The sequence below is a fragment of the Hydra vulgaris genome, chromosome 14, assembly GCF_038396675.1.
Source record: "Hydra vulgaris chromosome 14, alternate assembly HydraT2T_AEP".
NCBI lineage: Eukaryota > Metazoa > Cnidaria > Hydrozoa > Anthoathecata > Hydridae > Hydra > Hydra vulgaris.
The window spans coordinates 1,108,607-1,134,579 of NC_088933.1; the positions used below are offsets into that span (position 1 = coordinate 1,108,607).

General features: G+C 29.2%; 2 protein-coding genes across 3 annotated transcripts in view; both read right to left on the reverse strand.

The window, feature by feature from the left end:
• Positions 1–21,769, reverse strand: part of LOC100207052 (cytoplasmic dynein 2 light intermediate chain 1) — a 47,911-nt gene extending 26,142 nt beyond the window's left edge. The window contains exons 1-9 of one of the 2 annotated variants that reach the window (XM_065817067.1): positions 21,658–21,769; positions 20,973–21,022; positions 6,393–6,460; positions 5,348–5,406; positions 3,543–3,577; positions 2,222–2,291; positions 1,941–2,035; positions 1,130–1,208; positions 921–973 (exon numbers count right to left, since the gene is read on the reverse strand). In XM_065817067.1, coding sequence (XP_065673139.1) covers positions 921–973; positions 1,130–1,208; positions 1,941–2,035; positions 2,222–2,291; positions 3,543–3,577; positions 5,348–5,406; positions 6,393–6,460; positions 20,973–20,995 — 482 coding nt within the window. In that variant the 5' untranslated portion in view covers positions 20,996–21,022; positions 21,658–21,769. Of the gene's footprint in view, positions 1–920; positions 974–1,129; positions 1,209–1,940; positions 2,036–2,221; positions 2,292–3,542; positions 3,578–5,347; positions 5,407–6,392; positions 6,461–15,445; positions 15,586–20,972; positions 21,023–21,657 lie in introns of those variants that run through there. The other variant, XM_065817066.1, reaches the window with a different exon arrangement.
• A 2,175-nt stretch (positions 21,770–23,944) lies between these two features.
• LOC136090806 (general transcription factor II-I repeat domain-containing protein 2A-like) lies at positions 23,945–24,886 on the reverse strand. Its single transcript, XM_065817779.1, has one exon. It carries the CDS (start codon positions 24,884–24,886, stop codon positions 23,945–23,947), a length of 942 nt encoding a protein of 313 aa, XP_065673851.1.
• Between the last annotated feature and the right edge of the window lie 1,087 nt (positions 24,887–25,973).

A 25,973-nucleotide genomic window follows, 5' to 3' on the forward strand; every position in this document is an offset into this window, starting at 1 on the left:
TAAAGCATTTCAGCTTACAAATTAACATATTTTTAACTACAACTTAACAAATAATTATACAAAGAGATTTGTTTGTAACAACTTGTTTTAGTTATGTTATATATCTAAATATATATTGTATATAATCATTTGTTAAATTTACTGCCACCAATATATAATAATAATTACTGAGACAATCCTTATAGTCTATAATAATGTTTAAATGAATAATATTTCAATGTTAAAAAATAATTCAATTTTATGTAAAAAAGTTTAAATTTTTTTACATAACCTTGAAATATTTTAATATTTTAATCATAACCATTATATATGTAGAGTTTGAACATATCTTGTATTCAGGTGATAACACACTACACAAAGCAAATAACGTAAGAAACTGATTCCAGACATGTATTTGGTATTTTTATTAATTGAATATTATAATATTAGGCAAAGAGTAATATCGAGACAATTTCTATTAACGAGGAAACGCTCTTATGTTTTATATTGAAACACTTCAGTTAGTAGTCTAGTATACTAAATTTGCAACAGTAACTTTTTGAAGCAAATATAAAAATTTTCAAAGTATAAAATTTAGTTTAAATGATTATCTGGCAAATTAAAGAGTTCTTCTATGAAAAATTTGGACCGCAATTTAGTTTTACTTACTCATTTGCACATTTTATGTAAAAATTGATTTTATGTAAAAATTGATTTACCAATTTTACTGTCTGAGCATATGAGACTAATTTTAATTATGATTAAATCATGTTATTATAGTGATAACAATAATTTATTAGTGAAAAAATCCCAGGTGACACTCCATCAAACCTAAAATGCTCTCTGGTCCACAGTGGTAATAACCTCTATGCCGCTGGATGAATATAAAAAAATAGAAAGAAAAAACATAAACAAAACAAAGGAATAAAACAATTTCATACTTAGAATTAACTTTAGCAAGTTCTGCAATGACATTTTTGATTCGCTGTTTTATCTACATATAAATATCATAAAAATTATAATTTCAAAATGTACCAATTTAAATATTTATACTTTTATAATTTATAATTTTATACATTAAAATTTGCATGTTTTTTGAAAGCTAATACACTTAAAGTGTTAATGAGATAAATAATTTCTAAAAACTTACTTGTGAAATGAGAACATGCTGTACTTGCCATATCTCTGCAGGGTTTGATAAATCCAAAACCATTACTAATGTAAGTGTTCTACATTATCAAAAAACTTAGTTAACATCAATTAAATACCATAACAAATAAAATAATAAATAGATAGATTAAGGTAAGGAATTAAAACATGATCTTTGAAAAATTGCTTTCAAATTAAATAACATTTTGGACAAGATGTTAAGTGGAGCGTAGTACAACATTAGCTTGCATTAGCATAATTTATTTAGTTGTTGGCATGACGAAAAATTACTTATATTATTGAAGTAATTTTTTATTATCAAAGTTTCATTTGAGTTGCTTAATTCAAATGAAACTTGTAGAAGAACATTTGCATCTGACAAAAAAATGGTCAAAAGTCTTATTTAGTGACAAATCAAAGTTTTGCATGTTTAGTAGCGATGTTATCAAGTATGTGAGACATCCATAAAGTTAAAAGACTCAATCCTAAGTATCAAATGCCAACAGTTAAACATAGGAGCAACAATGTAATGGTTTGGATTTTTCAGTCATGATTTGTCGCATTGTTACAAAAATATAAAACTATTATCGAGTGAGTTCAGTATTCATATTATAGTAATTTTATACTTTGGTAACATTTTATGTACAATTTTTTTTGTAGCTGATGATTACCTTTAAGCATGAAACTGTAAGTTTTTGTATATATATACACATATATATATATATATATATATATATATATATATATATATATATATATATATATATATATATATATATATATTGATAAACAAACTTAGTAACTTTAATTACAAAATATTATCAGGTTTGATAATTATATCAATCATTTTTACTGTAGAAGAACCACCAGCCAGTTCCCAAACATGCACGATATCTCGATTAGAAGTCTATAAATTGAAAAAATTGAAAAAAAGTAATCATATATTACTTTTTAAAAAAGTAATCATATATTACTTACTAATCATATATTATTTTATTAACATATAATTTATTAAATAAAAGTTCATAAACTCTTTTATCTTGTTGTTAATTAAATATAAAAAGTTGAAAGTAAATTCACATTGAAACATTACCGTGCTGTTCTGCCTTGCACGTCTGAAGATACAATAATCCAATGCAACAGTCGGCTTCACTGAATCATCTCTAGAATATAATCAGAATATAATCAGTAATCACCTATAATCTTTAGAATAGAGTGTTCACCTATATTAAAAACTTAAAATTTTAACATCGCATTTTTGTACAATTACTAATATCATACATTTGTCTTATAATCTTGAACTTTATTAGATAAAATTAAATTTAATTTGTGTGGGTGTTTTTTTTTAAATATCTTTACCTCTAACAAGGCTACAAGCAACTACTATTAGATTTGGAAGTTACTGGAAGTAAAAAAAAATGAAATTTATAAAGCAAGAAAACAATTATAAAACAACTTAAAAGATTGCAATATATATGAATCAGGAAAAAAAGATGAAGGTAGCAAATTCCAAAGAACTGATGTTTGAAGAAAAAAACTAGACAAAAAAAAACTTTTGGAGCCATTAATAACAGTTATAGTAAAAGGATGAGACTTAACTGAGTGACAAGTAACACGAGAATGAATTTTAATAGATAGCACAAGAGATGCTAGCTCTTTAGAGCAGTGCCCATTATAGTATTTATAGAAAAGAGAAAGAAAAGCAACATTACAACCAACTTTTAACCATTGTGACAATGGTTGAAGGTTGGCTGCAAGAGCAGGTCCAACTATGTTTATAATGTGTTTTTGCACCATGCCTAAAAGAGAAAGGGTACCATTCGAAGATATGGCAACATTATTCCATACAAGGAAGGGTTCGAGATATATAGAGATAAATAATAGAATTCAAAGTAAGAAAATAACAAGCACAATAAAAAGATGCAATCCTAGCAGATGCTAATTTTGAAATGGTTATTTTACATATTAATGATATTTCCAAGCATAATAAGAACTAAGGGTTAGAATCAACTAAGTTACCATTCATAAATATAGGAAGATCTAGATTATTGCGATAATGATTATCTGAAATAATTGAAGTTTATCTGAGTTAAAGTTCACCAGCCACTGAAAACCCCATGCTGTAGCGGAAATGGGATCCTTTTCAAGCTCAATGCCCCCACCAAGCAATCAGTGAGTGTTGGGTTCTTATCAAGACAAGTAAATAAAACCTTTCTTAAACTCATGTTTTGTTTTTTGTAATAAACCATTTTTAAAAAGATAAAATACACAATATTATAAATTCATTACAAGGTGAGTTTTGGAAACACTGTGCTACATTACTAGTAACGCATAACAACCATAGTTTCAAATTAAAAGCAATACAATTTTAAAATTTTGTATAATAAATTGACATTAAAAACATATAACCCTACTTCTCAATGAACTTTTGTATAATAGTTGTCTTTCCCTAAAATAAAATTAAGTTTAAAAATTTTACTATTTTAATGGTTACAACAATGTGTTTAATTATAATTAGTATTATATTTCTTTTAATTTAAAGAACTTTTCAACAAAAAACTAAACAACAAAATTTGAAGAAATCTTAAACATTAACTGTAACTAATATTTATTGTAATAAAAAATTATAAAAAAATTTCATGACTGTAAGTTGGGATCTATCTTAATGATTCACTACTATCTTAATGATTCACTACCAATCTTAATGATTCACTACTTATTGAAGATTTTTATTTCTAGCTGCAAACTAGCCTAACCACATACAACTGCAGTTATATTACTTGCAAGTCTGCAAACTACCACTAACATAAAAAAATTACGACTAAGGAAATTTCAAAAATAATAGTGATAGCCAATGTTACGGCTATTTCAACAGATGATGTTTTTAACTTTGAGCACTTTCACCTATCTTTTTCAACAATTTTCTTCAACTGAGTTCAGAATTAAAAAGTTGTAACTAAAAAAGATAAGCTTATTGCTGATTTTGTTAAATCTTTTGTCATTACGAATTATTCTTTAAGTAGTTCACACATGAAAAAGACTACCAACTTAACAAAGTTTTTCCATCAAGGTAGGTGGATGGACAAAAATCTTGGGATTCCTCATCTCTTGAACTGGAGAAAAACTGAAAAATCATGAAACTTCTTAATGAGTTTTTCTAATAAATTGGAAAAGTGTATTTGTGGTTAGCCACAGAGTTTGATAGATATTATCTTCCCTTTCCATGTAAAAATTACATGTGAACAACATATTATTCACTACTGAAACATTTTTTCAAACTCTGGAACATCTGAGCAATAACAAATAGTCAAGATAAATATTTGTTTAAAAAGCACAAGGATGTATAAAAAACAATTAAAATTCCATTGTGTTTATCAAAGTTATAATTTACTACAATTTTTAACTGGCTGCAAAAACAATTAAAGAAAAACAAACAGCTTTTTCTCAAAACATTGCTAAAATTAAAAGAACAAAGAAGCATTAAAATTCTGAATACACTGTAAATATATAAGTTTTTTAATGTAGTATTTAAAGTTTAAACTATTTATTTAGAATGGATGCAAGTCTGATAATCTGGAGTTTGCAGAAATGACAACAATGATTTTGTCTGGAGATAAACATTACAAATTAAAAAAGACTGAGCCTGTACATCAATTATGTAGATGATGATTATGCCAGATTTATAACAAAGGAAGTATACTTTCTGAAAACCTATTACTTTCACATTTTACACTGCGATTGCCCAGAATACCAATTATTATAACTTGTCTTGAAACCATTTAGGATAAACTATTTAACTAACTATTTAAGTTTAATGAATTTTAGAAGCAATTTGTACACAAGATTTTCAAATATTTTAACATGTATTTAACAAAACAGAATCAAATAGAGTTGAAATTTTTTTTTGAAAAATGCATTGTGATCCATTAGCGCAAAAAAGTCAGTTTTACAAACATCAAATTCTTGCACTCAAAGACTACCAGCAAAGCAGTTTTAACTTTTAAAGTTTTTTTTAACATTTAAATAATTTATAATAAATAATTAGCTTAAAGTGTTTATTAATTGAATACAAATCATTTTTCGAAGAAAAATGCTTTTTTTTAGAAAATTTTAATTAAAATTAACATTTATAATATAAAACTACATATTAAAAGTCTGAATCAAAAAAACATAAAAATGAGAATAAAAAATAACTATAAAAAAACACTTAATAAATTACAGAATCTTTAGATCCGCAGAATAAAACATGTGATTCTGTTGCTTCATTGTCATCATTACCTAAATACAATATTATCAATATTTAAAAGAATAAGTCAGCATTTTGAAAATAAAGCTTGAGATATTAAGTTGAAAATTGAAAATAAAGCTTGAGAGATTTCAGAATTCATAGGAATTCTGAAATCTCTCTAGATCCTGGTCAATAAAAAGCAAAATCAGGTCTTAATACTTAATAAAATATAAGTTGCAAGCAATATTGCAATAAAAAACAGCTCTTTCTCACTCCAACTACATTTGTAAATACTCTTTCATAAGTGCTAACTGATTATATTTTGTAAGTACTCTATATAAATAAACCAAGTATAATCAAATGGGTTTGTGAAAATCTTTAAAATTATTGAACAATTTCTCTTCTAACCATAGTACCGCAAGGTTCCATCCCTGTTCCTGTATTGATTCTTATCTGTATTTTTAATTTTTTTAATAACCTTTCCACTAAAGTTTTTATGAATGACACAACTAGATCCAGTCTTCATAAAAAATAAAAAAAATAAAAATGTTTTTTGATCACTAAGAATAAGCAGCCAGCTCTTAAACATGATTTATGTGATGACAGGTGGATACTCCCAGTGGCTGGTGAATTTTAACCCAAACAAAATTTAGTTTTTAGGTTAAAACTTGAGTTGAAAACAGAAAAAAAAACCCAAAAAAATTTTGTTTTTTGCTAGCATTATCACAATAATGATTAATGCTGACAAATATTTCTTCACTGCTAACTTTTTATGGAGACCATACATCCAATCCACCTTATTTAATCTAATCCAAAATATTCATTTTTATTAAATCACTATACGTTATAACTAATAACAATTTCAAGAATAAGTAAAAAATAAATGAACAATAGTTGTGATTGTTATAACTTGATAGAAATTATTGGCTCGCATGTTTATACACAAAAAATTTAACACATTTTAAGTTCATTTTATTTTTATATTCTTGAATTCAACAAAAATAAACATAAAACCTTTTAATAACTAAAGAAATACCTTTTGTGATGTTCTTTGTGTTATTTTGCTTTTCTTCTAATGCTATTTCCCATAAAGACTTTTGAGTACTAAATATAAAAACAGCAGAAAAGACAGAAGTTAAGTTACCTGCAATAACAAGATTTTTATTATATATATTATTAGGAACATTTTTTATTAGATAATATTTTTAAGAAATTTTATATTAGAATTATTTTATTAGAAAATTTTTTATTAGAAAATATTATCAGAAAAGATTTTTATTAAAAAAATTAGAAAACTGCAATAACAAAATTTTTATTATTAAGGAAACAAAATCGAATAAGAATATTGATTAAGGCAGAGGAGACATTAAGGCTGAAGAGACAGCAAAGAAAGATTAAGGTAATTTGTGCAGGTAGAGCTTAAAGATACAGTTAACTGGATAATTGAGGGAAAAAACAGAAGTTGAAGAAGCCTCATAATTGGAAATCTACCAGTAAAGAATTTACAAATAACTAACAATAATTTACAAATAATTAAAATAATAAGTAATAGTCAAACGAGTATTAATTTATAAATAATTAAAATAATTATAGAAATTATAAAAGCAGACTAAAGCATATTTTTGTGCCATTTTTTAAATTAAGAGCTTACAGTGACAAAATTTTAGTAATGAAATAACAAAATAAGGTGAGAGAGTATGAAGCTGAAAGTTATAGAATGTACTTTTGAGTACCCATTTTTCTTGCCCCGTTTCCCATTTATAAATGAAGTATTAACTAATTTCAAGATATTCAATTAATATTTTCAGATAGATATAATAATAAAAATACAAACAATTTAAGATTTGTTTAAAAAGTCATATTCTCCCTAAAAGTAAATGCTTTAATCCAAAATTAACATCAGATTTTTTTATTTTTACTGGCCCAAACCATTCCAAATCTTATTGTCTATATTATTGAAAATTAAAAGCGGTAGTGGTGTAGTGGTAAGAGCGCTCGCTTTGTAAGCGAGAGGTTCCGAGTTCGACTCCCACCACGTCCCTGGAAGTACCGCGCTCAACTTAGTTTCTCCGCGCAGCGGCCTTGCTCCGCAAGGTTCGCGTTTCGGAGTTAAAGAGTTGAGAGAGGGTTGCACCACGAAGAACAACTAAAAAATAAAAAACACAAAAAAATCAGTAACCTCCTCGACTGTAGTGGCCCCCCTCGGGCCTTGGGGAGGTGAATAATCTAAAAAAAAAAAAAAAATTGAACATGAAGGTAAAATAAGCTAAATAAATAAGAGAAAATATAGATGCTAGAACAAAATTTTGTAGGATATACCTTTTTTGTGTTTTTTTTTATTAGATTGTCTAATTTTTAAATTAAATTTTTTTAAATTAGATGCAAACTAATAATGCATTATTTTTTTTTATAATGCATATTTTAAATTCTATATTTTAAATTGTTTATATTGTATTGCATAGTGAATCCATTTTTTTGTAAAAAACTGAATTCCGGATTTTCGGAATTACAGGAGATGAAATCTGGAATTCCGGTTTAATTCCGGAATTATTATAGAAGAATTTAAAAAATATAAAGAAAAGAAAGTACATTATTTTTTAACATAAATGTATTTAGTTCAAAACAATAAAATTAAAACAAATTACAAAATAAGGAAATATTTCATATTAAAATATTTTTGAACTACGTAAATAAAATTGCAAAATGAAAGTTCAATTTTCATTTTGATTTTTGAAAAAGCTTCTTAAAAAGCACTAAGTGTCCAATGTTTTGTCGTTGAGCCTTGATCAAATTTTTGTTGAAAATGCTCCTGCAGTGGAAAAAGCGCGCTCTGACTCCACACTAGTTGGTGGAATTGTTAATAAACTTTTGTAAAGATCTTCCAAAAGCATTCCGCGGGATCCCCCTTCATCCCAAAATTTCATTTCACTGCGAATTTCGGAATGAATCGATGATTTTTGTAGAACTTTTGACCGTGATTCCGAGAGTGATTCCTTTATCTTTTGCTGAAGAATTTCCTGCAAGGATAACTGAGTTTCCAATGATTCGATAGGTTTATCGTCATCCATTTTAGTAGACTCAGATACTGTCGGGTCTATTTCTAATGCTACTTCACCACTAAGTCTTTGGATTAGGGATATGATAATTTTGGTTATTTCAGTTTTTGAGCGACGCAAAATGTTCTTGTGAATTTTGGTTTTACCCCCATTATGCAAATATTGAAGAACATCGGATACCACAGTTCTTCTTCGATTAATTTGAACTTCAAACTCTTTTTTCATTTCACGGCCAATTTCTTCATTCTCATCAAAATTTTCTAACACAAACGTAAATGTTGCATCCGCAGAAAGTAAATTTGCATCAGCACGGCATAACGCGTCTACGGCTAATTTAATAGGCTTCAAATTTCTAGAAACTGTAGATATTATATTCCATTCTGAATCATTCAAAAATGTATCCGCTTTGATATCAATTATTGCCTTTTTTATTGAAATTTTCAAAAGATTAAAACGTTCTAACATGGACATCAGGCTACTCCATCAAGTCTTCGAATCAAGCAATAGCTGCAATTCCTTTCCATGATCTTCCTTCACATGTTTTTGCAACACTTCATTATTTAAAGGGGAACGTCGAAACATTCGAACAATTACCCGAACTTTCATGATTACATTTCGCAATGTAAACTTTTCAGTAATTTCTACATCACATTCATTTCTCGTCCCCACTTGCATTCCTTCATCATCACTTAAATCTTCTTCATCAGAGTCCAGATCTAGGACACTCTCATAATCATCTTCATCTACCTCTTTCTCTGTTTGTTTGTAGATCACATTTACAATTGCAATCTGAATTGCATGAGTAAAACACAAAATTTGTTCACATGGTAATAATCTACCCACTTTTTGCATCATAGAAGCACCATCAGTTACAATACACGAAATATCGTTCCTTATATTTAACTGAAATGATTCTAACTTGTCCTCTAACAATTTTACACAATTTTTAGCCGCAAATCGACCATTAATTCGAGAAAGACCCAAATTCCAGATATTTTTCGACCCATGAACGTTAACATTCATATAAGGTCTATTTCGAGAGGACGTCCACTCGTCCAATGTTAGACTAAAGGATAAATTCTTTTTTAATTGATTAATTTCAGCAATTTACAATTGTTTAATTTTTTTAGTATAATCCATCACGACTTTCTGTATGCTGGTGGGTGATTTTGGAATATCACCGAATCCACGCATTGTTAAACATTTTCTTAAATCGTTTGACGTACAAAAAACACAAAACGGTAAACCATCAGAAGCAATCATTCTAGCTACTACGGCAGGAAAAGTTTCATCTTTTTTTGACTTGAAAAAATCAATGATCGTGTTCGTTTTTCTGGTTGTGCTCACAACACTATCATTACGTAGAAGCTGTTGTATTTTCATCAAACTTTCGCTTGTTCAAAACTGTGTTGTGTTTAGAACGAAGATGTGTGTGCATGGGAGTTGTACATCCACCCAATATCTTTAAAACTTGCTTGCATTGCATGCATTTCGCCACCTGATTTGTTTTCCCTTGTAGAAAATATTTCCACACTGAATTTGATGAGCTTTTTTTTGAAATGTCCATAAAAGTTTCTTCAGATTTATCTACCATACTTGGGTTGGGATTTAAAACAATAACAATGTAAGTCTACAAAATTTTTGAAACATAAAATTAATATAATGACTTACTTTGTCTGCTCTGCATACAATTTAATTTCTTAATGTTAATATTTCATTTAAAAAAAAAATTTTAATGCATTTGCAGTAGCCTAAGCCTACTAAAATTTAATTTTTTTGAATTTATAACAATGAAAGTACACAATGCTGCCATCTATAGTAAAAGTTCTTCTAAATTCTAAATTCTAAAAATTTCAAAACAAAACTTTTGTTTTGTTTTTATATTATGTATTTATTCCATTTTAAAAATTTTAATTTTTATTACTAAAAACTGTTGTATTATACTACTGAGGATGACAACTTTGTTGTTGAAAAACGTTTTTAGTAATAAAAATTAAAATTTTTAGAACGGAAGAAATACATAATATAAAAACAAAACAAAAGTTTTTTTTGAAATTTTTATAAAAACAGTTCTAAATAACTTCAAAAATAAAATAAGAATTAAATAATCGAAATTCTAAATTCAAAAAATCCGGAATTTGCGTTTTTGAATTCCGGATTTTTAAAAATTCAAAATATGACGGAATTTCGGAATTCCAGAATTCAGAAATCCGGATTTGGATTCACTAGTATTGCATAATTTAAATTGCATAATTTATAGAATATTTTTTATTTCTTTTTTAATTCAATTTTTTTATTTATTCAATTAAATTTTGTTGCAATGTCTCCCTTATATAATTCATTATCTCTCTTATATTGAATGCTGAAACTACTTGACTCCTTACAATCTTCCTTTCATAAGCTAGGGTTGCTATGGAAATCTTCATGTAATCTCAAGAAAGAAAAAAACTTTAAAACTCAGTTATGGTTCTGTGGCCCAGTACAGTGTCAGTAATAGTTACTGAGCATACGTTGCTTAAGTTATTTCTCCTTAGTTATAGCTCTCTACTAAAAGAAAGTTTTTGATATTATTAAATCATTTCTTTTTAACTGCAGAAATAAAGTCATCTTTGAAGGTTAACACTCTTCTTCATTGCCAGTAACTTCTGGGGGACTGCAAGGTTCTTTGTTCCTGTATTATTTTTTAGTTATACTCTTAATCTTCCTGACAACTTTACATCAAAAAAGACTTCAATTGCTGATAACAAAACTGTACACTCTTGACTTGATAAAAACCCATCACTTTATAATTACTTAGAACAGACAGCCGATCTTGAATCTGATCTCTATTCTTAAGGGTTGCATTGACTTGTGAATTTTAACTGTAACAAAATTCAGTTAATTACTACAAACAAATTTTAAAAAAATTTTTAGGGGTCGCACAAGACCCTTAAACATCAGACGGGTCCCTAATACTTTGAAAAAAAAAGTTCTTTAAAAGTTCTTTAAAATAACAAGTTGGGTCTCAAAAGAAGTGAAATTTTATGAAACATCCAAAAACAATAACCATTTTACATAAAAACTACTGGTTTAAATGTTATGGCTTAAAAACTATTGTTTTTTAACAAAAAATAAAAAAGTACATATTTTTATAACTTTTTTGAATAAGCTTTTTTAATTTTAGTTTTCATAAATTTTTTTTGTTACTTTTGAAACTTTTATAAAATTTCACTTCTTTTGAGACCCAATATGATATGCTTTTAAAGAACTTTTTTTTTCTAAATGCCCCTTCTTCATCTATTAGGCTCGTACCCCTTCTTCACCTATTAGGCTGGCACAGATGTATTTTTAATACATTGTTTCCAGTTTAGGATGTTGAATGCTGGATCTTCTTGACTCAATGCATGGGTTTTGCTAGTGTCTCTGTTTTTATGACTAGGCAACTCATTCTATTATCTCCTAATAAGGGAACAGCTCTAAAACTCAGTTTTATGGTTCTGAGTCAGGCTTCCCGAACTCTGTAGTAGCTCTCAGAGAGGTTGATTCCATCAATAGCTGAAAAATATCAAAGTATTAACAGTGCCATGTTGCACATGGATGGTGTCCTGTTGTACTTTTGGTGTGCATTGCGGAGGCCACATTTGAAGCCCGTTATTACGGTTAGGGTTTATTAGTAGTAATGAGGCAATTGCTTGGGCTATTAAACAGTATTCTGAGTACTATTTATGCTTTGAGTCAAGTTCTTCAAACTAATTTAAAAACAAATAAAGTACCAAAAACTATAAAACACAAAACACCGTCATCATCACCAAGTTCTCTAAACCTATCATTCACTAATATTCATGGTCTTCGAAGTAACTTTTCTTCTGTTGAATCTTATCTCTTGCAAAGTTCACCAGACCTACTTGCTCTTTGCGAGACTAATTTGAGTTCAGCTGTCTCATCTTGTGATCTTAGTGTTGATGGTTATCTTCCTTTAATTTGTGAAGACTCCAATAGTCATATGCTTGGCCTGGGCATTTACATTCGTCTAGCACCACTTCACTCTATTGCCTTTCTCTTTGTTCTATATCGCTCTCCTTCATCTCAAGACTGCACTCTTTTTGATGCACTCTTATTTCTGATCATATTGACCAAGCCCTCTCTCTTTATTCATCAGCTAATATAATTTTTGTTGGTGACTTTAATGCTCACCACTCTGAATGGCTTGGCTCTAGTGTCAATGATTCTGCAGGCATTAAAGCCCACAACTTTTGCCTTTCTCAATCCCTAACTCAAATAGTCATTTTTAAAATAGTCCAACTCGCTTTCCTGACAACCCGAATCATTTACCTTCTCTACTCGACTTATTTCTTGTTTCTGATCCTAGTCAGTGCTCAGTTTCTCCACATTCACCTTAAGGTGCTTCTGATCACAGTTTGATCTCTCTAAAACTAATATTTCATTCTTCTTCATCATCTGAATCACCCTATTATCGTTCCTCTTACAACTACAGTAAAGCTGACTGGGAATCTTTCCATGATTTTCTCCATGATGGCCCTTGGGTAGAAATCTTTTGTCTTCTTGTCGACAAATATGCTTCTTACATAACTACGTGGATTCAGGCTGGCATGGAATCTTTTGTTCCCTCTCGACGATTCCAGGTCAAACCTCACTCTCCTCCATGGTTTTCCTCACACTGTGCTGCTGCAATTGCCAATTAAAACCGTTACTTCCATATTTATCAGCAAAACAATTCTCCAGAAAACAGACGTCTGTTTACTACTTTTGCCTAATGCCAAAGCCCACTATTCTCAGGTCATGAAATCTAGTATCTTATCTCAAAAATTAGTCTCTCGCAACTTCTGGAGAATCTTAAATAGTATTGATAATAAGGGTAAATCTTTAATTCCACCTCTTTTGTATAGTTCAGACTTTGTCACCTCACCTAAAGACAAAGCTGAATTGTTTGCTAAAAACATTTCATCAATATCATTACTTGATTCCACTAGTTTCGTTCTACCTGATATTGCCCACAAACAGGTTGATGCATTGCTTGACTTTCGTATCACTCCAGCTTCTGTATCTAAAGTGATTTCCTGCCTAGACTCTTTTACAGCTAGTGGCCTGGACAACATACCTGTTATTGTCTTGTAGAAGTGTTTTCCGGAGCTGTCATCTATACTCTCAAAACTATTCAACAAATGCTTATCAGAGTCTTGTTTTCCAGCCTGCTGGAAAGCGGCATCTGTTATCTCTATCTTCAAAAATTCTGGAGAGGGATCTGATTCATCTAACTACTGTCCCATTAGTCTTCTTTCTATCATAAGCAAGGTTTTTATATCTTTAATTAACAAACACTTAATTTCTCATCTTGAATCTAATAACTTACTTTCTGACCATCAATATGGATTTCAATCTTCTCGTTATACATCTGATTTGCTAACAGTAATAACTTATAGGTTTTATCGTGCATTAGATAAAGGTGGAGAGGTTAAGGCCATCGCTCTTGACATTTCAAAAGCTTTTGATAAAGTTTGGCATGCTGGTCGTCTCCATAAGCTTCCTTCTTATGGTGTATCTGGCAACATCTTTAAGATTATTGAATCCTTCCTTTCCAATCGTAGTATAAAAGTTGTCCTCGATGGACAGCACTCTTCTTCTTATTCTGTAACTTTAGTGTTCTATCCTTGGTCCTATACTCTTTTTAATTCACATTAACAATCTTCCAGATATTCTCACATCCAAGATGGCATTGTTTGCTCATGATACTACCATTTATTCTTGTCGTGATAAGAAACCAACACTCTCTGATTGCTTGGAGGGGGCATTTGAGCTTGAAAAGGATCTCACTACTGCTACAGCATGGGGCTCACAGTGGCTGGTGAACTTCAATACAGATAAAACTCAATTTTTTTCAGCCAATTGTTATCGCAATAATTTAGATCTTTCTATTTTTATGAACGGTGATGTACTCGATGAGTCATCTACTCTTCATCTTCTAGGATTAGCTCTTACTTCCAATCTTTCTTGGAAACCATTATCAAATCGGTTGCAAAATTAGCATCTGCTAAGGTTGCATCTCTTTATCAAGCTCGTCACTATCTTACTTTGGATTCTATTCTCTATCTCTATAAATCTCAAATCCGGCCTTGTACGGAATACTGTTGCCATATCTGGGGTGGATCTTCTAATGATGCCCTTTTTCTTTTAGACAAGGTGCAAAAACGCATTGTAAACATAGTTGGACCTGCTCTTGCAGCCAACCTTTAACCATTATCACATCATCGTAATGTTGCTTCTTTTTCTCTTTTCTACAAATACTATAATGGGCACTGCTCTAAAGAGCTATTGTCTCTAGTGCCATCTACTAAAATTCATTTTTGTGTTACTTGTCATTCAATCAAGTGTCATCTTTTTCTGTGACTGTTCCTAATTGCTCCAAAAACTCTTATTCGTCTAGTTTTTTTCCTCGAACATCAGCTCTTTGGAATTCGCTTCCTTTATCTTGCTTTACTGGTTCATATAATTTGCAATCCTTTAAGTCGTCCCTCAATCGTTATCTTGCTCTACAACCTTCATCTTTTCTCTTTTAGTAACTTCCAACTTTAATTAGTGGCTGCTTGCAGCCTTATTGGAAGCAAAGACGTTTGAAAAAAAAATATATATATTAAGGACCCGTCTGATGTTTAAGGATCATGCGCAAACCCTGAAACATTTTTTTATTCAAACATTTTTTAAATGTAGTATTAATTTTTTACATAGAACACATTTAGGGGGTCCCATCAGACATTTTCAAAAAATGTTGTTTTTAGAACCACCCTAATATATATATATATATATATATATATATATATATATATATATATATATATATATATATATATATATATATATATATATATATATATATATATATATATATATATATATATATATGTATATATATATATATATATATATAATTTCACTTCCAACAAGGTTGCAAGCACTATTAAGTTATAAGTTAATAGAAAACAAAGGATAAGGTACAAGAGAAAGGCAACGGTTTACTGAAGACTTAAAAAGTTCATACTTTGCATCTCCTATTCTCTTACTCATTCCTGTATGGAATACTGAAGTCTATATTTTGGCTGATTCTTCTAAAGCCTCTCTTTGTAATGAACTCATAAAAATGAAGACTTCTTTAGAAAACCTTTATTCAACAATAATATACTAATCTAAAATAAAAGAGTTGACATATATGCATACCATAAAATGGAGTGACTTTTAACAGAGGAAGTTACTTTGAGCGTTCCTACTTCAATTTTTTCTATGCAGCATAAATAAAAACATTGCTTTTTTCTATGCATTCATTTTGACAAATGACAGCAGATAGTTAAACGAATTGACAGATATTATTATTCCGTAAATATTCCCCATGGTTGATGTTCAGAGTAACCCCAAAAATGTTCAAAGAAACCCCACTTTATGGTAACACAAATATTCTCAACAACATAAACACTAGTAATCACAATAATCTATATAAAAAAGTCAACAAACTCATCATTTTAATATAAAGTCATCATACTTCAAAAGAACTTTACAAGTTCTTGTAGAGCATTGTAAAACATTAGTAGATGGCTCTATTATTGGCAAATATTATTCTCATTAATAATATAAGACTTTTCTTGTGGGACAAATATGATGCAAGATTTTAAAGGGCAACAGATGACTTTCACTCATCCAGGTAACATAAGGCAATATTATCACATGTTGGGTTTACAACCACTAATTCAGCATAATCAACAAGATAATTGTTTTTGTTTGTTAGCACAAAACGTCTAAGAAAAATGGGACCAGGAGTTAAACATGAGGTTGATGGAGTTTCAGATGACGAGCATCAAAGTAAATTAATTGAACTGATAACTGGACACGGAATAGCAAATGGATACCAGGAATATTCGTAAAAATTCTTAAAATAAAGTAAATAAACATTTCTGGAATAAGAAGGCAATGGTTCTTTAAAGTCTATACTGAGACAATCCATTGGAAACATGAATTTGAACTCACTGACATTTTCAGAATGATAAAACTTTGATTTTAATTCTGAAGAAATGTGGCAGTTAGAGCAAACTTTCCTAACCTTCTTAGTAGAAAAAGGTAAGTTTTTAGATTTAACAAAATAAAGCATACTAGTGACAGCATAAATATACTTTTTTTAAGTTTCATTTTAAAGATCTACAATACCTTTTAATTAGTGATACCGATAGCACTTTTTTGGCCGATGCCGATACCGATGGATGGGAAAAGGCCAATACTGATGCCGATACCGATGAATTAACTAATTATTAAAATTTTGAAAATATAAATACAAACAAATTTAAATTGTGTAATCTATTTCATTTAATAAGTACTGGTAAACAAATACTTGGACTCAAATTAGAGTCAAACCATTATTTTTAAAAATATTAGAAAATATCAGTTAAAAAAAATACATTTTTTAGTTTTTTTTACTATGAAAAGAAAACTTTCAAAAAATAAATACAATTTTCGAGGAACGCTTTTTATTTCAATTTAAAAAGAAAATGATACTATCATAAGCAGTTTACTTAGAATTCTTTATTAATGTAATAGTAATTTAGATATCTAAACAACAATCATATGTTGTTTAGATATCTAAACTATTTTTAGATAATTAAGTTGTTTTTATAATTATTTTATTTTGCGATGTTCTATCCCCACTATGTCCCTGGTAGTACCGCGCTAAACTTGTTTCTCGGCGTAGCGGCCTTGTTTGTCAAGATTTGTATTTCGGAGTTATAAAGTTGAGAGAGGATTGCAACCATAGCTAAAGTAGCCTCCTTGATTGCAGTGGCCTTGGTGAGGTGAATTGAAATAATACAAAAATAACAAACAAAAATATAGAAATATAGTAGGCTATACTTGAACACATATAGATAACAATGCTTAAATAGGTTACTTTTAAGTATAACAATAGAACGACACAAAATAAAATTATTCTAAAAACAACACAATGGCAGTAAAAGTATAAGTACATTCAGCTGTCAAATTAAAGCTTATAAACTTCATCTAAAGAATAAATAATATTGCTTGTAAACAAAGTCAAAATAAAAATTTATCAAAAAAATTCTAAGTAATGCATAATGTTTAGTTTATTTATTATTTAATTATCACAATGCAGGATGAAAATATTAAAATGCCATTGGTTGGAAAATCGGAAAACGAGGCTGATGCCAATACTGATTGTGCAAAAAGTGGCCGATTAAGCCAATGCTGATTAATTCATAATCGATATATCACTACTTTTAATGGATAAAAGTTTAATTTGGAATTACTATCATTGTATAGTAAGCAACCAGGGTTGAAATTTGACTCGGAAATTTTATTCAAACTTCATGTTATATATTGTATATATATGCATATATAAACATCATTATGATCAACATGATCATAATCATGATTGCCATCATCTTTTTAATCTTTCTATGATTATGCCTCCTTTTCTTGTCTTGTTAGTGTCACACCACATATCTATCTGATCATCTTCTCTTTCGGCAAATACTACACCATATAAATTCTAAAGTTTATATAAATTAGAGATGTACATGGTACACGGTGACTTTTTCAAATGTGCTGATTTACCTTGCAATTATTGAAGAAGGCTGGTTATTTTGGAGGTGCCTTTTAATTTTTGAAGGTGCTTGACAACCCTTAAACACAAAAAGAGGTTCTGAAAAACCCTTTGGTGTACGAGGTACTGGGTAATTTCAAACTACCGGGCAAATATACATAAACTACAGGGTACCTATCATCTTCCAGGATTCCCAATCATTTGGAAAATTCACCGAGCTACTTCAGGGGTAGCCAGACACCTCCAAAAATTACCAGGTACCTAGAATAACAGAAAATTTCTTCGGGTACCCACTACATCTCTAATATAAATATATGTAAGGATATTGTATGCCAGCATCTAAATAAATAGCAAACATAAATGTTTATATCCATATTATGTATACATAAATGGGCATCTTTTTATGGGTCTGATTTTTCATAGGTCTGATCTTTTTACTTTTCTCTAGAATAGGGGTAGAGTTATTTGGAAAGAACTTTTTTGCTAACTTGACTCTTGAATCAAATGGCCATATTCTTCCTGTCATACCAGTTAAACAGATTAAACCATTGTTAAACATTAAAACCACTCTGGCTTCCAATGCTAAAGTTAATTCTCAATTAATTATTTCTACTGTTTATCCTTCAGACAAGATTTCCATGGTCCAAAAAAAGTTTTTTCAGAAGTCTCTTAAATATTTGCTAAACTATTAAAAAGTGCTAAATAAATGGTTCCAATGGAACCATTTATTTAGCACTTTTGCACTTTTCAATGGTGACTCTATTTCCTTATGATTCATCTTTCTACTTTTTCTTGAAAAAAGGCTTTACATTTTAATCTGATCTCTCTTCTGTAAAAGCCTAGGGCTTGCAGTGGCTTGTGGATTTAAAGTCTGGACTTAAAACCCACAATTTTTGTAAGACAACAAAACTCGCTTATTTACTGTAAAAAAAAAAAAAAAGCAAGATTGTTGGCATCCCTATATTGATGAATAACAACCCTCTTACTCACAGGCAAAGTCTGAAAGCACATTGTAAATGTAATTAGACTGCTTTATCTGCAAATATCATGGTCAATGCTCAAACAAGCTATCAACTACATTCAGATACGCAAAAACTCATTTTCGCTAGGCTTCTTATTCAACAAGTCACATCCTTATACCGTATCTGTCCCTTGAGCTTTAAAAACTTTTATTATTCCAGTTTTTTTTTTTGCCCATCAGAAAAATATTATAACTCTTACCCATCTTCATGTTTTCTTTTTTTATAAAACCTACAACTTTTTAAATCTTCAGTTAACCATTTTCTAGCTTTTTAACCCTATCCTCTATTTTTTTAGTAACTCATAACTTAATAGTGGTTGCTTCCAATCTTGCTGGAAGAAGCAAGACTTTAAAAATATATAAATATATGCCAGTATTTAATAGTGAATGTGAGTATAAAGTTATCATAAGTAATAAAAAAATTTTTCTAGCCATGTTAGAAAATATGCTTATTTTTAGATGGGGCTGGGGCCCAAGTCACTTCCTATTTTCCTACAGAAACCAGAGATATAGCCAGATGTAAACAATTATTAAAAGTATAAACAAGTAAAAGAATTAAAACAATAGTTGAAAGTACTAGTGGTTTACATGTCCATCAAAAGATTCAACTTAAAATTAGTGCGTTAAAAAGAAATATAGAAGATCGCCAAAAAAAAACCTAACAATTACTGAAGCATAAAAAATTACTTCTTTTTTCAAAAGAAAATGAAAAATATCTTAAAGCTGTACTTTCAAAATATATTCCAAAAGATGGCATTCCTTAAAATAAATTTTGTACATCTGAAGATTTAAAGATGTTATTGAAAGGAAAGGCTGCATAGAGATACTAAAATCACCCAAAATCATTTAAAAAAATTAATGGATTATGCCTAAAAAATAAGGAAAGTAGTAGTAAATGAAATTTTACAGAATAAGCTAAATAAATAAGCGTTTAGCCACCGATGAATAAACATCCAGTAAAAACAACCGGTATATAAATATTATTATTCAAAGAAACTATGTTATTTTTGGGATCTTGGATTGAGTCGGATTCATGGATTTGCACCTGCTGAGGTACCCAAAAAATTAATTGAAAAGAAGCTAAAAGAGTTTAATATAGCTTTGTCAAATATTGTCTACAAAACATCAGATGGAGCTGGCATTAATAAGTTATTTAAATAAAAAAGTTACATAATAAAAACCATCAGTTTTATATAGTACAAGGGTTACTATTGGCAAAAATAAAAGTACGAAGAATTTTAAGAAAACTTGCAACCAAAAATGATAAACTAGTACAAAAATAAGTCCAAGAAACTGTCTAAAAAAAACCTTCTCAAATTTAGTATTGTAAAACTAGATGGAGTAGTTAATTAAGCATGCTGGAAAGATTTTTAAAATTTCAAGGTGCTGTTCTAATAAGTCTGATAGATTTAATAATGGACATAAATTTTGATGAAAACAAAGAAAAATTATTTTCAAATATTATATTAATCTTGCAACCTATTAAGTTTGCCGTTGAAACACTCTGCACGGAAAAGGTTAATTTATATGTATACTTAATTTATATGTATATCATAATTTATATGTTTATATGTATGATGTCACAACATCATACTTGACTATGATTTCCAAATGCAACATAAAAATCTGATTTTTCCATTTGGTAGAGAAAAAGAAGACATGTTTTTTTTTTAAGTTAGGGTTTGTATATTTACTGATTTTTTATACTACATTATTATATTACAAAAGGTTTTCCAAGATGCGGGAGAGAGGCTCAATGGACAACTACTTGAAATAATACACAAACTTTATGCACTTTATGTTTATGCACTGCTGCTGCAACACTGTAGATTATACTCATTGGCTTGCCGAAACAAACCATGGACTAATATCCTTTTTTTCAACACTTAAAATATGCGGAAACAAACATACAGTATAGCAACTATAGTTATAACAGCTTAAACATACCTTACGCCAGTTTTCAGTGTCATAGTACTTTCTCCTTTTTTTTCTAAAATCTTATATTATAATATTGAAATTTAGTTATTAATATATATATATATATATATATATATATATATATATATATATATATATATATATATTTATATATATATATATATATATATATATATATATATATATATATATATATATATATAATATATATATATATATACATTTAGTTATATATATATATATATATATATATATATATATATATATATATATATATATATATATATATATATATATATATATAAACTTAGCAAATAAAAATATTATTTTGTGTTAAACATAAAAAACAATAAAAACAAAATCTTTCACAGGAAAATATTTGGTCATAATATATTTAGAATTTAAAAATATTGAGTTTGTTTTTTAATTTATTATCATCTTTTTAAAACTATTTTTTTCTGTTGAAAACTGAGCCTGTCTATAACAACATTTTAATAAATGAACAGCAATCAATAAATTCAAAACACCAATATCAACAAAGAAAATTTATTAAATAAAATATAGAACAAAAACAATTGAGTTGAGAAAGTAGAAGTACAATAAATTAAAGTAATTTGAGCCTAATAATTTTATTATAGTTTTTACATAGCGCATTTTGTTTCATCCAGTAGTAGTAATAATACTACTATTTTACCTTTTCTTTCTGGATTTTGATCTTTGATGATATCTTTTATTCAATTTGTATACAATTTACTTTACAAAATAATAGAGAGAATGTAGATTATCTGTATGTCTATTGTGTACACTAGTATAATAATGTACAAATATACTGTTACTGACAAAATATAACTAGAAAAACATAAGTATATCTAAAGCAGATATTACAAGAAAAACATAGCAAAGTTCACATACTTACAAAGGTATAATACAACTAAACAATAACAGGTATAAAATAATAAAAACAAATATAACATAATTAAACATAATAACATTGATCTAGATAAAAAAAAAGCATAAAAATCTCTGCTTGAAATTGTCTATGCCATAAAAATAAAATTTCCTTGCTACTACCGTATTTACTAGCTATATTTACATTATTGATAAAGTAAAGACATTATAAACCTTTAAAAGTCATTACAATGATATTACTGTTGTAACGATGTTTTACTTATAAAGGTTACAAGTGTTTTTAGTTTTTTAGGACTGGAAATTTTAGGCAGTGATATACCTTTTTTTCTAGATTAAATTTGATTATCAACTTTTTATAAAAAGTTTGATAGAATTACTAAATTTTGATAAATACAAAAAGGATTTATCAAACACCGACAAAAGATGCATAAAAATTTTTTTAACTTCTTCAGTTAAAACAGTCAAAATAATACTACTTAAAAGAATAATAAGCTAATCTACAACTATCAGACTTATTCAGAACAAAACATTTGTTAAACACAAGTTTAATGTTTAGCGTTTATTCACTTTATTTTAGTTATAAAAAAATATAAGGAAAAATATAAGGATAATATTGAAACTTTTTAAATACATAGAAACAAACTGTCGCTAGTACAACTTTTTTTTTGTATCTAAGGACCCGTTTTTGTTTTGAAAGTTCAGGGGGCGTTTATTTAAAGCAAAGCGTAAAATAACGCCCCCTGAGCTAAAACTTCGTATAAACCAGTGGTCGGCAAAATTTTTAGCAATAGACTCTATTGCTAAAATTTATGTTATAAAAGTGTGTAATAAAAGTTTACATAACAATCAGATTTGGCTACCAATTTTTTTTTAAATTGTTGTAATGCTCATATATGACTCTATAATAGAGTTGTTAAGTAAACTTTTATTACACACTTTTATAACATAAATTTAATACTTAGAAATATTTATTAATGCGAACAATGTGCTTGCATTTCCTTGGAAAGTTTGAGTAAGTCAGATTTGTATGTTGTTGTTTTTAATTTTAGGCATGATTCCAAGTTCTCATCAATAAGATGATTTCTCAGTTTACTCTTGATGATGTTCATGCTTGAAAAAGATTGTTCGCATATATATGTAGAACCAAAAAGAGAAAGAACAGCAAACGCGAGCTTTATCAGCTGATCGTAAGAGTCAGGAATACTATTCCAAATGTTGAAAATGATCATGTCTTCCTTTTCCTGGTTATTCAAAGCAGACCACTTGTGTTATGAACTAAAATCTCATTTTTTCTTCTCTAATGTTTCCAATTCAAAACAAAGACGTTCGAATTTAGAGCGCCATATCTCCTTGTTTTTTAAATCCAGCAATTATATTTCAAAGCTACCAATTTCAATTTCAAAAGGAGTAAATTTCAATTCGGTTATCGTAGCATTAAGAGTATTTTTGACAAATGCTAAAATTGGTCTGCTGTTTTTTAATTACTGAAACCTGCTGAGAAATGCTTCCCTCATATTAAAAATTATTGTTTTAAAATGGTATTTATCAATAAGGTAATTATTTTCTTGACGATGCTTCAGCAGGCTCGGAAAGTGGAACAAGGTTTTCCTTTCAAAATCTTGGGCAAAAATGGATAATTTGTTTTCAAATGATATTACTTCTTCTAACATCAAAAAAATTAAGTTTCCTTTCCCTTGTAGTTTACAATTAAGCTTTTTTTTTTATTTAAGTGCCCCAAGAAGACTTAACGGTCGTGTCACAGAGCACCGTGGAAGTGCATTTAACCAGGAAGTTCAGGCCTCCTTACTTACCGTGACGCGAAAATATGTCCAGAGCTCGTTTTCGAATCTCGATCTTTTGCTTATAAAGCAAGTGCTCTAACCACTGCGCCACGGCCGCACTTAGATGAGACAAGCTGACTTAGATGAGACGTAAAGTCTAACATGAAACAAAAGTTTTGGATTCATTGTTCGTCTGTTAGTTCAGGGAGTGAATGCTCTTCTCGAGGAGAAATGCTATAATTTCTCCTCGAGAAGGGACGCAAAACGTTTTTAAACGTTCCCTCTTGATATCTAACGTACCTTGTTATGAAGCAGAAGATTGGCGTATTCACTTTCCATTTCAAATAAAAAAATTTTGAATTGGCAATGATTAAGAGCTTTGGCTAAAATGGAGTTGATAATTGTAATCACTAATTCCATAACTTTACAAATTTTATCCGGAAATGTTTGCGCACAAAGCGCTTCTAGATGAATGATACAATGGTAAACAAGTATCTCGTAATTTATTTTTTTTTTCAAAATAGCAACAAACCCTTTTCTTACGCCGGCCATACTTTTGGTCCAATCTGTCAAAATCGACACAATTTTGTCAAGGGGAATATGATGTTTATCCATACACTTAATTACAGCGTTTGCGATGTCTTCACCACGCGTCTGACCCTTAAGTGGCAATAATCCTAAAAGTTCTTCATTAGGGCCCGAATGAGACATAAATCTTACATAAAGTGAAACTTGCGCTGTATTATTTATGTCACAAGACTCGTCAACTGCTAATGACAAAGCCAAAATCAATTTCAGATCTTCAATATGTTGGGTGGTTATATTCAAACACATTTTAATTGTTTTATCTTTAATGGTTTTGGCTGACAATGGTATCTCTTTAATTCTTTTCAGAATACCTGCTTTGTTCTTAAAATGCCGAAATAGCTCTTCAGATGCATTTATAAAACAATTTTTTATGTATTCCCCGTCTGCGTACGGTTTCCCTCTCTTAGCAATCTCATGGCTAAAAACAAAACTTGCCATATTAATATTGTTGGAAGATTGCATCCAGTTATTAAATACAGAGTTTGACGACTTTTGACTCTTCTGAAGTTCCTCAATTGCTTTCTTCCTTGCATCACCGGTAGGATATTTAGTGCTGAATGACACGTACTTTCTTGTAAAGTGTCTCTCTAAATTCGACTTCTTGTTATGCGCGAATTCCTCCTTAGAAATTTTAAAAGTATACATAGGGTAAATGTAAGTGCCTATTAAGACTTATTTATACTTGAAAATAAAAGAGCCCTGTATATAGCAGGTGTAATAAAATCGTATAAAATACCTTTAAGATGTACAGCTAGGTTGAAAAATACAACAACTTTTAAAAAGAAAGGACAACGGCAGACTCGGTAAATACGACAAAACTGTTCACACTGCAACTGCTGGTCTGCTTGAGATACCTTTATATCACACAGGAGTACGCCGAAAACATACGAACAATTTCAGCCGATAGCTCGTACATGGTTTGTCTTTACGTTTACGAAAACTAATAAAATTAAACTCGATGTTCGTTACGTATTTTTACAACAAATTAATGTCCTCAATTTATAGAAAAAATTTAATTCATCAAAATAAGATGTAATTTTTTTCTTACCAAGTAATTCTTAAATGAAAATATTATTACGCTTTCCGTGGATATTTGTGCCGGAGCCGCACTTAAGGAGCAAAAGAGCCGCATGCGTCTCCGGAGCCGCACTTTGCCGACCACTTGTATAAACGAAACAAAAATTTATTTTTATTTTTTATACATTTTAGTTTAGATTTGTTTGCTCTTTTTTACAATACATGGCCGTAGACAACTTATTTAATCTGGTGGGTATGGGGGCTATGAAGAGTAGGAGTAGCAAATAACTCTAAGCAATAAAACTCTTCAGAATTCTGTAGTAATACCTATTACTTTTTCTTTTCTTTTTTTTGTTTTGTTTTTTATGTTCTTTTATTAAAACTTTACAAATAATCACAATTATAAACTGATTCGTTTATAATGTATAAAATAAATTATTGTACATATAATAGGAGCTTTTTTTAGCACAAATAATAAATTTAGCACAAATAATGACTATAAAAAGGCAACGCTATTAAAAGAACGCGGGAAACTTGCAGAAGACCATGTAGTCTTGTCATCAAGAGACTGCTTTCAGTTGCAATATTTTTGTATACTTAATTTATTAAAAAATTTTAGCTTAGCGAAGTCTCATGGGGGCCATTAAATACGCTAACAATTTTCTTGCGATTTTTAACTCCCCCCATCCCTCCCCTTTGCTAACAGCTTGTCAAA

Bases quoted from the DNA above. Each gene is read 5' to 3' on its own strand.
- LOC136090806 (XM_065817779.1), bottom strand. From the start codon at position 24,886: ATGTATACTTTTAAAATTTCTAAGGAGGAATTCGCGCATAACAAGAAG.